Below are 15472 nucleotides of genomic sequence, written 5' to 3'. Positions count from 1 at the left end.
CACCTGCCCCTCAGCCTCTCACCTGCCCCCCAGCCTCTCACCTGCCCCCCAGCCTCTCACCTGCCCCCCCAGCCTCTCACCTGCCCCCCAGCCTCTCACCTGCCCCCCAGCCTCTCACCTGCCCCCCAGCCTCTCCACCTAACCATCAGCCTCTCACCTGCCCCCCCAGCCTCTCACCTGCCCCCCCAGCCTCTCACCTGCCCCCCCCAGCCTCTCACCTGCCCCTCAGCCTCTCACCTGCCCCCCTGCAGCCTCTCCCCTGCCCCCCTGCAGCCTCTCCCCTGCCCCCCCAGCCTCTCCGCCTCTCCCCTGCCCCCCCAGCCTCTCCCCTGCCCCCCCAGCCTCTCACCTGCCCCTCAGCCTCTCACCTGCCCCCCCCAGCCTCTCACCTGCCCCCCCAGCCTCTCACCTGCCCCTCAGCCTCTCACCTGCCCCTCAGCCTCTCACCTGCCCCCCCAGCCTCTCACCTGCCCCTCAGCCTCTCCCCTGCCCCCCTGCAGCCTCTCCCCTGCCCCCCCCCAGCCTCTCCCCTGCCCCCCCAGCCTCTCCGCCTCTCACCTGCCCCCCAGCCTCTCCCCTGCCCCCCTGCAGCCCCTCCCCTGCCCCCCCAGCCTCTCCGCCTCTCACCTGCCCCCCAGCCTCTCCCCTGCCCCCCTGCAGCCTCTCCCCTGCCCCCCCAGCCTCTCCGCCTCTCACCTGCCCCCCAGCCTCTCCCCTGCCCCCCTGCAGCCTCTCCCCTGCCCCCCCAGCCTCTCCTCCTCTCACCTGCCCCCCCAGCCTCTCACCTGCCCCCCAGCCTCTCACCTGCCCCCCAGCCTCTCACCTGCCCCCCAGCCTCTCACCTGCCCCCCAGCCTCTCCCCTGCCCCCCCCCAGCCTCTCCCCTGCCCCCCCCCCCAAGCCTTTCCCCTGCCCCCCCAGACTCTCCCCCTAACCCTCAGCCTCTCCCCTGGTCCCCAGCCTCTCCCCTGGTCCCCAGCCTCTCCCCCCTGCATTCTCAGCCTCTCCCCTGCCCCCAGCCTCTCTCCCCTGCATTCTCAGCTGCTCCCCAGCCTCCCAGCCCCTTCCCCTGACCCACAGCTTCTCCCTCTGACCCCCAGCCTCTCCCCCTGAATCCCAGCTTCTTCCCTGCCCCCCTACCGCCCCCCCTGAACCCCAGCTGCTCTCCCTTTCCCCCAGCTGCTCTCTCTTTCCCCCAGCTGCCTCCCTTCCCCAGTCACCCCCAGTTGCCTCCCTTCCTCAGTCACCCCTAGCTGCCTCCCTTCCCCTGTCACCCCCAGCTGCCCCCCTTCCCCAGTCCCCCTGTCGCCCCAGCTGCCTCCCTTTCCCAGTCACCCCCAGCTGCCTCCCTTTCCCAGCCCCCCCCAGCTGCCCTCCTGCCCCAGTCACCCCCAGCTGCCCCTGCAGACAAGTTGTGGTCGGAGAAGTCTTCATGATGCTGCGCCAGATGGAGAAGAAAGCAAAAAGTTAGCGACAGCAATTCGAGAAGACGTCACCTGTGAGTCATTAGTAACTGCACTGTAATCACTTCTATAGTGTGCAGAGCCTGTGTACCATTGGGGTCTATAAGGGTCAGTTTATTGTTTGCGGTAGTGTACTGACACAGCCCTGCGGTCACTACAGTACACTAGTGCAAACTTTTAAACTAGGACCCAACTACAAGAGCTGCAGGCACTATAACTCCCAGCATATCCTGAGGGCTGCAGACTGTCAGTACTTGCTGGGAGTTGTAGTGCCTTGAGCTGTTGTAGTCGGGTCCTAGGTGCATCATACACTGGATGCTTTGTGGCATATAAGAATACATAGATCTGTGGGGGCTCAGTGTGTGGAAGTGACCCCAGAACATCACTAATAGGGGATAGAACAACAACATCTCCCCCTACCATATTAGTGATGTTCTGGGGTCACGTCCCTGCACTGAGCCCCCACAGATCTATGTATTCTGATCTCCCGCAACGCCTCCAGGACCCAACTACAACAGCTGCAGGCACTACAACTCCCAGAACAGTCTGCAGCCCTCAGGATATGCTGGGAGTTGTAGTGCCTGCAGCTGGATGCTTTGTGGCATATAAGTATACATAGATCTGTAGGGGCTCAGTGTAGGGAAGTGACCCCAGAACATCACTAATAAGATATTGGGGGAGATGTTTTTGTTCTATCCCCTATTAGTAATGTTCTGGGGTCACTTCCCTGCACTGAGCCCCCACAGATCTCTTTATTCTTATATGCCACAAAGCATTCAGTGTATAGGACCCAACTACAACAGCTGCAGGCACTACAACTCCCTGCATGTACTGACAGTCTGCAGCCCTCAGAGTATGCTGGGAGTTGTAGTACAGTGTAGACAGATGTATTGCTGGACCCTCAGGGCTGATGGTTGTCACCCACAGATTGCAGCCACCAGGAGACTCTGCACACAGTGATTTATTACAGGGTTGTCCTCTCAGAGACTACAACTCCCAGCATACCCTGAGAGCTGTATAAATGTAGGGATTTGTCACAGATACAGATGAATTACGGAAAGGAGCGGGTCAGCATGTCGTGTCTCACTGGTTGTATATTGGTGGCTCCAGGTCCCCCAGTCCAACACTGGACAGAACCAGTCCCCCGGCCTCCTTCCTTCCTCCATCACGTCTGTTTGATGAGAACAGCGGGCATCAAGCAGAGCGGCACCCAAGTGCCAGGGTATATACCATGCATGTACAGTAACGGCGCGGCGGGGGGGGGGGGGGGGTGAGGGGGGGCGCCTCTGCGTGCAAAGTGCCTAGGGCAGCATGAACTCTAAATACAGGCCTGATACCAGGGGCTAGGCAGGAGCTAGTGTTCTTTGTCCTGGGAGGCCATGACTATATGTCAAAGAAGATCCTGAAACCAAGCAGAAAGCATACACCTCCCATGCGTTGCTTTACCACCAAAATCTACAAACTACAGTAGCTACCAATTGCTAAGACTGTCTATGGCTGTTCTTTTGTCTCTTCCAACTTACCCACACGCCCGTGTTCTTGAGCTAGCGCATATCCAGTCAGGGCTGGCTTCTGGCCCAAAATAATATTATATTTTAACGAGAAGCAAGTGGCAGCTTAACCAGCCTCCCTGTGCCCACGTGGACAGGGTATCGGTGTAAATCAATACCCAGCTGACCTCCTGTACCGTGAGAAGTAGTGTGAGAAGTCCCGATGCATGGTGCTTGAAAAGAGTGCCCCTTTAAGAGAAACATGTGCCTTTTTTTCTTCATGGGTCCATTAAGTGTGTTTTAGGCGAGTTCTTTGGTACTGGCCCTTCAAGAGCATCTATGGTGCTTGACCTTTAAGATTAACTCTGTTACCAACCTTTTAAGAGCGACTTTGGTTCTGGCCCCTTAACCCTTAGAGGACCGGGCCAATTTCAATTTTTGCATTTTCGTTTTTCCCTCTTGTGCTTAAAAGGCCATAGCACTTGCATTTTTTTCACCTAGAAACCCACATGAGCCCTTATTTTGTGCACCACTAATTGTACTTTGCAATGACAGGCTGAATTTTTTCATAAAGTACACTGTGAAATCAGAAAAAAAAAAAAACGCATTTCTTTTATTTGTTTTTTTTTTCTTTTTTACGCCGTTCGTCCTGGGGTAAAACTGACTTGTTATATATGTTCCTCAAGTCGTTACGATTACAACGATATGTAACAATGTAACATTTATAACTTTCATTGTATCTGATGGCCTGTAAAAATTTCAAACCATTGTTAACAAATATATGTTCCTTAAAATCTCTCTATTCCCATGCATATAGCGCTTTTATCCTTTGGTCTATGGGGCTGTGTTGGGTGTCATATTTTGCGCCGTGATGTGTTCTTTCTATCGGTACTTTTTGATCGCTTTTTATTACAATTTTTCTGGATTTGATGCGACCAAAAATGCGCAATTTTGCACTTTGGGATTTTTTTACGCTCACGCCATTTACCGTGCGAGATCAGGAATGTGATAAATTAATAGTTCGGGCGATTACCCATGCGACAATACCAAACATGTATGTATGTATGTTTGTATGTATGTATGTATGTATGTATGTTTGTTTATTTTTTATTTATAACATGGAAAAAGGGGGGTGATTCAAACTTTTATTAGGGGAGGGGGCTTTTTAGTAATAACAACACTTTTTTTTTTTTTTTTTTTTTTTTTACTTTTTACATTTATACTAGAAGCACTTTGATTGCTTCCCGCTGCTGCTGCGCTGAGCCCGGTGGCAGCAGGATGTGTGGATCGATCCACCCCACTAGACACCAGGGATGGCTGCATTCAAGTAATCGGATGCAGCTGTCAACTTTGACAGCTGCATCCGATTACTTTATTAGCGGGCACGGCGATCGGACTGTTCCCGCTAATAGCTGTGGCTACGAGCTGCACCCGGGACCGCGGCGGTTCAGAGCATGGCCGCCTGAACACATGTAGGCGGCCCTGGACGTACGGGTACGTCCAGGGTTGCCTAAGGGTTAAGAGCAAATTCAGTAATGGCCCTTTAAAAGAGAACTCTGTACCGGCCCTTTAAAGCGTAACTGTCATGTTTTTTTTTATTGCAGAAATCAGTAGTATAAGCAATTTTAAGAAACTCTGTAATAGGTTTCATCAGCCAAAAAAGCCTCCTTCTGTACTCAAGAAGCAATCTCCCAGCCTCCCCCCCTGAAACACGTCTTCATTACAGAGAAGCCAGTGAAGACGGGCTCTGCTCTCTCCATTGTAAGCCTATGAAGGGGGGAGAGGCTGAGGGAGCAGGAAGAGGTGACATGAAGGTCAGCTGTTTGTAGACTCTCTGGGCACCTAAAATGCTGAATTCAGGTGTCAGAAAGGTCAGTGCTTATCTATGAACTTACTGAGAGAAAATTGCAGGGTGTTGTGCTGTGCTGGACTGCTCCGTGCTCAGTCACTCCTAACAGCCCCTCCCCTCTCCATAGCCACATAATGGAGACAGAAATCCTGCTTCATTTGATGTGAGGGGGGAGGCTGGGAGATTGCTTTTTCAGTACAGAAGGAAACTCTTTTAGTACATAAAACCTATTACAGAGTTTCCTAAAATCGCTTGAACTATTGATATTTAATGTTTTCAGAAAAATGGCCCTGAAATGACAGTTACGCTTTAAGAGCGACTTCGGTGCCAGCTCTGTAAGAGGAAAATCCATACTGACCTTTTAAGAGTAAAATCGGTACTGGCCCTTTTTAAGGGGAATTCAGTTCAAGCTCTTTAAGAGTGAATTCACTGCAGGCCCTTTAAGAGCAACTTTGGTACCGTCCCTTTAAGAGCATCTTTGGTACTGTCCCTTTAAGTATAAATTTGACACTAGCCCTTTTGAGGTATTAGAACTGATAATGGTGGAAGAGCAATATGATATAGTGGAGATGAGAAAGACATGGCTGGATGAATAGCTATGACTGGGTGGTTAATCTTTAGGGTTATAGCCTGTTCAAAAATGATCGTAAAAACAAGAGGGGTCTTAAAGGGGTAGTGTGGCGCTAAAAAATTATTCACAGAATAACACCACCCCCGCCCGTGTACCCGGAAGTGTGATGTGCATTATACATTACCTGATCCGTGTCAAGGGCCGTCCGCCATTTTGTGCCAAATGTCATCTTTGGCCGAACGGCCGAATCCCTGCCGCCGCCCCCCCTCCGCCGCGTCACAACTGTGCTCAGCCGCGATTGGCTGAGCACAGTTATGCTCAGCCAATCACGGCTGAGCAGCTGATGACGCGGCCACACTTCCGGGTACACGGGCGGGGTTGGTGGGACACGGGAAGGGGCCGATTCACAGACATAACATACATTACAAAGTTGTATAACTTTGTAATGTGTGTTATTCTGTGAATAACTTTTTAGCGCCGCACTACCCCTTTAAGCCCATTCTGTGGGAGGATATATTTGACGATAATGTGGAGTCACTTCGGGGGAAAATTATGGGAGGAAGGAAAAATAATAAAATACTTTATGGGTATAAACCCACACACCGTATACGCAGCAAAAACGCAGCAAATACGCAGCAAATAAGCAGCAGATGTGATGGTGAAGATTTGATGCTGTGTTCAGTTATTTAGATCTAATCTGCTGCGTATTTGCTGCGTATTTGTTGCGTATTTGCTGCGTATTTGCTGCGTATCGCAGTAGTAAATACGCTGCATATACGGTGTGTGGGTTTGTACCCTATAAGACAAATAGATGAAACTGCAAAGCAGAGTGAAGTCATTATTATGGGGGACTAACTACCCCAGTATAAGGAAAAGGCCAATGTACTAAATACATTCTTCTCTACTGTATTCACTGAGGAGAATTCTATAACAGATGACATGACTAGGGGTGATGTAAATTTTTCCACAAATCTCACCTGCCTAACACAACAAGATGGGAGGGTTGCCTTAAAAACATTAAAAATCATAAATTCCCAGGCCCAGAAGGCATCCATGCCAGAGTTTAGTACTATTAAGTATTATTCCTAATATTTAAAAATTCTTCCAGAAGACTTGCGCATAGCTAATGTGGTGCCAATATTCAAGAAGGGGTCAAAAAGTGATCCTGGAAACTATAGGCCTGAAAGTCTAACTTTTATAATGGGTTAACTATTTGAGCGTTTTGTAACATATGCTGTACTGGAATATGTTAATGAAAATAATCTCATCACACAAAACCAGCATGGGTTTATGAGGGATCGGTCCTGTCAGACTAATCTGATCAGCTTCTATGAGGAGGTCAGTCATAGACTGGACCGGGGGAGGCCGTGGACGTTGTGTGTCTGGGCTTTTTAAAGGCATTTGACAGTGTGCCACCTGGAAGGTTGGTCTTTAAATTAAAGATTCTGGGACTAGGGGAAAATATATGCAAATTGCAACTTTAAAGGACAAGTGCCATGAAAAACTTTTTCCCAGTAATTGAAGCACATTACAAAGTTATATAACTGTGTAACATGCTTCAATCACCTATCTGCCTCCCTTCCCTGTCCAAAATGGTTGCCAATGCGACTAACATCTTGTAAATGGCGCCCAGATTTATTAATCTGGGCGCCATTTGCGACTGGCCCCGGTGGCGCGCTGTCTCTTTAAGGACTTCCGCCTTCCGCACGCTGCGCCGAATCACGTGGCGCCTCTGCGGCCGTCCGTCCAATGAATGACGGACATGCTGGATGACGTGTGCGGGGACACGCTTCTCCAGTGACGTCATCCAGCACGTCCGTCATTCATTGGACGGACGGCCGCAGAGGCGCCACACTCCTCCAGCGCTTCTCTCCCGCCTCTCCTCACCCGGCGCCGCGGTTCTTCAAGTTCACCCCAGCGGCACCAAGATTGTGGATAGTGTGTGAGTACAACCGGAGGGACGGCAGGGGTGGCGGCCGGCCAGTAATGTGTGTGGGGGGACCGCGGCCTGGGCGGGGGATTGGTAGTGTGTCTGTTGTGATGGCGGCCAGGTGCGGTAGTCAGTGCGTGTGGGGTGCGAGGGAAAGGGGGTATGTATAGACTGCACAGTACCACTTCCCTCAGTGTGTATGTATAGACTGCACAGTACCACTTCCCTCAGTGTCTGTATGTATATACACTGCACAGTACCACTTCCCTCAGTGTCTGTATGTATAGTCACAGTACCACTTCCCTCAGTGTCTGTATATATAGACTGCACAGTACCACTTCCCTCAGTGTCTGTATGTATAGTCACAGTACCACTTCCCTCAGTGTCTGTATATATAGACTGCACAGTACCCCTTCCCTCAGTGTCTGTATGTATAGTCACAGTACCACTTCCCTCAGTGTCTGTATGTATAGACTTCACAGTACCACTTCCCTCAGTGTCTGTATGTATAGACTGCACAGTACCACTTCCCTCAGTGTCTGTATGTATATACACTGCACAGTACCACTTCCCTCAGTGTCTGTATGTATATACACTGCACAGTACCACTTCCCTCAGTGTCTGTATGTATATACACTGCACAGTACCACTTCGCTCAGTGTCTGTATGTATATACACTGCACAGTACCACTTCCCTCAGTGTCTGTATGTATATACACTGCACAGTGCCACTTCCCTCAGTGTCTGTATGTATATACACTGCACAGTACCACTTCCCTCAGTGTGTGTGTGTATGTATACACTGCACAGTACCACTTCCCTCAGTGTGTGTGTGTATGTATACACTGCACAGTACCACTTCCCTCAGTGTGTGTGTGTATGTATACACTGCACAGTACCACTTCCCTCAGTGTGTGTGTATGTATACACTGCACAGTACCACTTCCCATATACATTGCCACAGGGGCTATATGTCATCGGCTGCCGGGGGCTATATATATATATATATATATATATATATATATATATATATATATATATATATATATATATATATATATATATATATATATAATATATAGTAGATCATTGCCGGTAAGATGGCAGCTGGCTGAGGGAACACACCGGCAGCAGGGGGGTATATGGTTGTCAAGTTGCAAGTTTCCATGTTGAACGTTTTCAAACTAAGAAAAGAAAGGATCTAAAGGAGGAGGAGGCTGCCGTGGCCTCTGCACACAGTAAGTCCCATTTAACATAACATTAATTTTACATGTTTTAAAATGTTGGCGACCAAATATTCTATTTGGCGCCTAAATTTTTCAGGTTAGGAGCCAATGGCTCCTAGGTAAATTTTTTAGTCTGGAGCCCTGTGTATATAAGAAGGACACCGCTAAACTGGAGGTCGACCAAGGAATGAGTGGGTTACAGTACCAAGACAGATTATCAAGCTTGGGGCTATTCAGTTTAGAAAAAGATGTCTTAGGGGTGATCTGATCACAATGTACAAATATATGAATGGACAGTACAGAGGTCTTTCTAGTGATCTTTTTACTCCTCGGTCTGTAACCATGACAAGGGGGCATCCTCTACGTCTAGAGCAGGGGTGGGGAACCTCCGGCCCGCGGGCTGCATCCGGCCCCTGACACCTCCGGATGTGGCCCGCGGCTCCCCTGTGACATGCGCCGCTCTGGAGGAGAAGGAGCCGACACACACGGCATCCTCCTGTGTCTGTGACAGCTGCCAGGAGGATGCTGTGAGTGCCGGCTCCTTCCCCTCAGAGCGGTGCACATCTTCTGACTCCTGCCCTCCTGTGACGTGCGCCGCGCTGGTGAGGCAGGAGCTGGCACAGACACAGGAAGATGTGTTGTATGCCGGCTCCTGCCTCACCAGCGCGGCGCACGTCTTCTGACTCCTGCGGGCCGCGCGCGATGACGTCATTTCATCGCGCGCCGCCTGCAGGAGAAGACCGGCACAGAAGAGAGGAGGGAGAAGAGGACCTGGACAGCGTGGGAGCGGAGGAAAGGTGAGTGGGATGTTTATTTTTTTCATTTGGGGCAGACACTGGGGGTTAACTAGGCCACCAGGGACATGACTGGGGGGGGGGGTAACTAGGCTACCAGGGACATGACTGAGGGGTTAACTAGGCCACAAGGGACATGACTGGGGGGTTAACTAGGCCACCAGGGACATGACTGGGGGGTTAACTAGGCCACCAGGGACATGCCTGATGGGGGTTAACTAGGCTACCAGGGACATGACTGAGGGGGTTAACTAGGCTACCAGGGACATGACTGGGGGGGTTAACTAGGCCACCAGGGACATGACTGAGGAGTTAACTAGGCCACCAGGGACATGACTGAGGAGTTAACTAGGCCACCAGGGACATGACTGAGGAGTTAACTAGGCCACCAGGGACATGACTGAGGAGTTAACTAGGCCACCAGGGACATGACTGAGGAGTTAACTAGGCTACCAGGGACATGACTGAGGAGTTAACTAGGCCACCAGGGACATGACTGAGGGGTTAACTAGGCCACCAGGGACATGACTGAGGAGTTAACTAGGCCACCAGGGACATGACTGAGGAGTTAACTAGGCTACCAGGGACATGACTGAGGAGTTAACTAGGCCACCAGGGACATGACTGAGGAGTTAACTAGGCCACCAGGGACATGACTGAAGAGTTAACTAGGCTACCAGGGACATGACTGGGGGGGTTAACTAGGCCACGAGGGACATGACTGAGGAGTTAACTAGGCTACCAGGGACATGACTGGGGGGGTTAACTAGGCCACCAGGGACATGACTGAGGAGTTAACTAGGCTACCAGGGACATGACTGGGGGGGTTAACTAGGCCACGAGGGACATGACTGAGGAGTTAACTAGGCTACCAGGGACATGACTGAGGAGTTAACTAGGCTACCAGGGACATGACTGGGGGGGTTAACTAGGCCACCAGGGACATGACTGAGGAGTTAACTAGGCTACCAGGGACATGACTGGGGGGGTTAACTAGGCCACCAGGGACATGACTGAGGAGTTAACTAGGCTACCAGGGACATGACTGAGGAGTTAACTAGGCCACCAGGGACATGACTGAGGAGTTAACTAGGCTACCAGGGACATGACTGAGGGGTTAACTAGGCTACCAGGGACATGACTGAGGGGTTAACTAGGCTACCAGGGACATGACTGGGGGGTTAACTAGGCCACCAGGGACATGACTGAGGGGTTAACTAGGCCACCAGGGACATGGCTGGGGGGTTAACTAGGCTACCAGGGGCATCACTAAGGATTCAGATCAGGTACAAGGGGCATCACAGAGGGTTAACTACAATAGCAGGGGCATTAGGGGAACAATACTTTGCCTTGTTCGGGTGCTGCAAACCCCCGCTATTAACTGCCGCGCACGGTATAACATTGAGTGCGGCCCTCGGATGATTTTATTAAGGCCCGACCGGCCCTCGACATGGAAAAGGTTCCCCACCCCTGGTCTAGAGGAAAGAAGATTTGACCCCCAGCACAGACTAAGAACGGTGAGATTGTGGAACTCTCTGCCACATAATGCTGTCATAGTTGATTTGTTAAATGAGTGGCCTTGATGCTTTTCTTGAAAAATATAATATTACAAGTTATGGGCACTAGATTTCATGTGATAGGACGCTGATTAAGGGATTTGTGCTGTTAGCTACTGGAGTCAGGAAGGAATTTTTCTCTCTGTGAAAGAGTAATTGGCATGTGCCTCATAAGGTTTTTTGTCTTCAGCACAGTAGGGTTTCTGTATGTTGAACTTGCAATTTTCATTTCTATTTTTTTTTATCATGCTTTAAAACGAAGCTATATTCAAAATCCAGTCCAGTCTCGTGAAGGCAGCTTTTTAGTCTTGTGCTGTTTAAAAAAAAAAAAGAGACTAAATGTAGGAAGTAACGACCAACACACTGCTATTAGCATACTTGGTGGCCTTAAATACTGAGATATAAAAAACACAGTCACGTCATTGTATGGAGAAACAAGTTGCAGGCATTGCTCAGGTGTGGTTTTTGATGTTCTTGCCTTCAAACATCACTGTTTGTATACTGTTTTGGGGTGATATACAGTGCCATTGGGCCTTTAAACATTAATACGGTGTGTATTATACTATAGATTAGAGGGGGAAACAATGGCACTACCGCTAACGGAAACCCCTTCAAACAATGCGCTTATGAGCAGGGGTGTTGTAGTACCAAGGGGAAACTGTCTTTGTACGGTAAAACTAGTGGTGCTGAACAATTGTAGAAAAAATAGCACGTATTTCAATATGAATTGGAGCCAGCATATATCATATTTTGCAGTAATAAACATTTATGAAGCAAGAGATAGACTCACTGTTTGGCGTTTTTCATATGTTGTCTTTATTTTCCATTCTCAGTTGGTCCCGTCTGCTGTGCAACGTTTCGAGGGCGTATCCCTCTTACTCATGCGTGCTGACGGGATGCACTCCTCTCCCTTTTACTCCCATAGAGCCCGGCCTTAATCCTGACGTCATATACAACATTATAATTATAATCAAACATGAATATACAGTTATTTATCTTATTTATAATACGCATATTAGCTACACCGACCTTAGTAAAAAGGGAATTAAAAGGTTGCATAATAACTCTAATGTATCTGATTTATAAAAAGGTTCTAAAAGTACAGATCTCGTTTAACCCTTTGGGTTCTACGCTCTCCAGTATTCTTATCCAATAACATTCTCTCTGTAGAAGTTTTTTTTCTGACGCTGGTTTGTGTGCCTCTGCTATCTATTTCTTCTAAAACATGCCATTTCAACTCGTGCACCTGGTGTCCCCTTTCTCTAAAATGTCTTGCCACTGTAGTTTCTCCAAATGATTTTTCTTCTGTAGCTATCTGTTTTTTTCTAATGTATTTTGTAATTAATGCTTTATGTTCATTTATTCTAATCCTAATTTGTCTACTAGTCTGCCCTATGTAAACCTTTCCACAGGGACACTTTAAGAGGTATACCACATTGCTATAACAGCATGTGTGGTATCCTCTCAATGATATCTCATGTCCTTTAGTGGGATGACGCATGGTGTCTCCTTTTATTATAGATGTGCAATTTTGACAATTTAAGCACGGAAAATTGCCATTTTTTTATGGCTCGTAAAAATCTCTGTCTACTGACTGTGGTTGTTTTTATATCACCCCTGACTATTCTATTTGCTATACTTTTGCCTTTCTGTAGGGCAAAAGTAGGTTTGTCTTAGAATAATCTACCAAACTTTCGGTCCATCTGTAAGAGTCCCCAATACAGTGGTACCTTGGTTTAAGAGTAACTTGGTTTAAGAGCGTTTTGGTTTAAGAGCTCACAGTTCTTCAAAATTATGACTTGGTTTAAGAGCATTGCTTTGGTTTAAGAGCTCCCTGTACTGGGTGGGAGCGCTAGTTGGTTAGGGACATGGTCTGTATAGCGAGGTCTACAGCACTGTACTCTGACCCAGGAAGTCTCCTTCACCTTCCAAATCATAGCAGATCCACTTCAGGCTGGGGCTTGCATCAGGGGACAGGACTGTGGGGGTAATCTCTTCATATATGTAACCCCCTTCTGCCCGGACAGAGAGCGCTGCATGTATGTGCCCACATCTGCCCTGCTCATTCCTTCATGCTCCCTGCAGTCTCTGTCAGCCCTTGTGTTTCCCATCCTCTCCATTACTGTACAGTAACTTATAATATCACATATTCTGCTGTTTCTGAATGTTTGTTTCATTAGTTTTACATGTTATTCAGAATAATAAATCATTATTTTGGGGGTGTGGAACCACCCAGTGGTATCTAAATATTAAACTGAAGTTTGATTCTGGCAGTTACCGATCTTATATGAGCCCACTTTAACATCTGCCAGGAATTTGTATGTTCTCCCAGTGGAATTTTTAAATTGTGAGCCCTAATTGGGACTGGGGCCAATTGAGTACATACAGCGCTGTAGAATATACTGTTTATACTGTTCCCAGAGTGAATGGAGCTGCAGTGAACACGCCTGTCTGCCACTGACCAACCCAGTATTGTGTAGGTGTCCCTTGTGCTGCCAAAACATATGACATGCTCAGGTATTTACTGCACTAATAATATTTAAGAGTTGTTGTTTTTTTCTTTTTTATTTCAGGGTATTATGTTGGTATATGATATCACAAATGAAAAATCTTTTGACAATATAAAAAACTGGATACGAAATATTGAAGAGGTAGGTATTTCAATAAGCATATTCCATGTTATTAGCATATTCCATGTCTAAATAACTTATGATTTTACAGTAATATTCAGTTATGCTCAGCCAATCGCGGCTGATGACGCGGCCGCGTCATCAGCTGCTCAGCCGCGATTGGCTGAGCACAGTTATGCTCAGCAAATAGCGGCTGAGCATCGGATGACGCTGCAGAGGGTGGCCGGCATTCGGGACAGTCGGAGCTGTTCGCCGTCCGCCTGAAGAAGACGTCACTCGCTGAAGATCGGAGACGGGTGTCGGCACGTGACAGGTGAGTATAGCGCACCACACTTCCGGGTACACAGGTGGGGGTAGTGGGACACTGGGAAGGGGGCCATTCACAGACATAACATACGTTACAAAGTTGTATAACTTTGTAATGTGTGTTAGTCTGTGAATAATTCTTTACCACCGCACTACCCCTTTAAGGACGGAGCCAATTTTCGTTTTTGCGTTTTAGTTTTTTCCTCTTTGTGTTTAAAAGGCCATAGCACTTGCATTTTTCCACCTAGAGACCCACATGAGCCCTTATTTTTTGCGTCACTAATTGTACTTTGCAATGACTGGCTGAATTTTTGCATGAAGTATACTACGAAACCAGCAAAAAAATTCAGTGTGTGGTGAAATTGAACAAAAAAAAGCATTTTTTTTATTTAGGGTTTTTTTGTTTTTACGCCATTCGCAATGGGGTAAAACTAACTTGTTATGCATGTTCCTGAAGTCGTTATGTTTACAACGATATGTAACATGTATAACTTTTATATTATCTGATGGCTTGTAAAAAATTCAAACCATTGTTAACAAATATACGTTCCTTAAAATCGCTGCATTCCTCCCATGCCTATAACGCTTTTATCCTTTGGTCTATGGGGCTGTGTGAGGTGTCATTTTTTCCGCCATGATGTTTACTTTCTATTGGTACCTTGATTGCGCATATACGACTTTTTGATAGCTTTTTATTCCATTTTTTCTGGATTTGATGTGACCAAAAATGCGCAATTTTGCACTTTGGGATTTTTTTGCGCTTACGCTGTTTACCATGCGAGATCAGGAATGTGATTAAAGGGGTAGTCCGGTTTTACAAAATTATATACCTTACACTGCCTAACCAAAAGTTATATAAGGTTGTAATATACATCATTTACATATTTGCATTGGCTGGCCCCGTTTTTGAATGATTGACTCACCGCCGGAAGTTCGTTCTTTTTATAGTTCTCCTATCACTGTCGACCACCGCTACGTCACTATTGCGTCATTTCGAGACAACGCGTCATCTCTGTAGTCCAATCCATGTGTATTCACTCCGACATCCTCATCACCGCCTCCTTCTTGCTTCAGCACCTCCCCCCCTGCAGTGATTGGCTGAAGTCAGCCACGGAAGTTCAGCCAATCACATGGTACGCTCTGGGCATGCGTACTTCCTTCTGTGCGTCCCATGCGCACTTGAATATCACTCCGCCCAGTAATTCCTCTTTCTCTTTGGGCTCAGGAGGATATGTGCCAGGCTTTTTTAGGTGAGAGGAGATGCGGCTCAGGCTGCTGTCCTGCAGGCTGCCGCCTGACCTCATGTGTCCACAGAGCGTCCCCTCAGTGATAATCCGTGCAGGGGGCGTGTCTTAGGGCAGCAGGAGCTCTGTGTGCTGCCATCTGTATGGACGGGGAGACAGTGCAGGGAGCAGGAAGTGCAGATACAGGACGGCTGGAGGCAGGAGAGAGAGGTGAGGGGATGTGTAATGTCTGCCTCCTGTCATCTAATGCCCTCCAGCCGTCCTGCTGGCATCCAGTAACACCCCAATACTGTGGAGGTGCTCCTTCCCCACAGCACATAGCGACCCCCTCCCCCCACTGTACATGAGGAGACCCTCTCCCACCCAAACATTGCAATAAACTCTGTATAGGACCCCCAGCACCCCCAGATGCCA

At 48.2% G+C, this 15472-nt stretch overlaps 1 protein-coding gene across 2 annotated transcripts in view; it reads left to right on the top strand.

The window, feature by feature from the left end:
• LOC138786005 (ras-related protein Rab-8A) overlaps nucleotides 1-15472 on the top strand; it is a 93060-nt gene that overhangs the window by 26261 nt on the left and 51327 nt on the right. Inside the window, exon 4 of one of the 2 annotated variants that reach the window (XM_069962596.1) lies at nucleotides 13452-13529. The exons of the other annotated variant lie outside the window; for it this stretch is intronic. Coding sequence (XP_069818697.1) covers nucleotides 13452-13529 — 78 coding nt within the window. The remainder of the gene's footprint in view (nucleotides 1-13451; nucleotides 13530-15472) is intronic. 2 annotated transcript variants of the gene reach the window in all.

Source organism: Dendropsophus ebraccatus, chromosome 3, assembly GCF_027789765.1.
Source record: "Dendropsophus ebraccatus isolate aDenEbr1 chromosome 3, aDenEbr1.pat, whole genome shotgun sequence".
NCBI classification, from domain to species: domain Eukaryota; kingdom Metazoa; phylum Chordata; class Amphibia; order Anura; family Hylidae; genus Dendropsophus; species Dendropsophus ebraccatus.
This window is presented reverse-complemented; position numbering and strand designations above follow the sequence as displayed.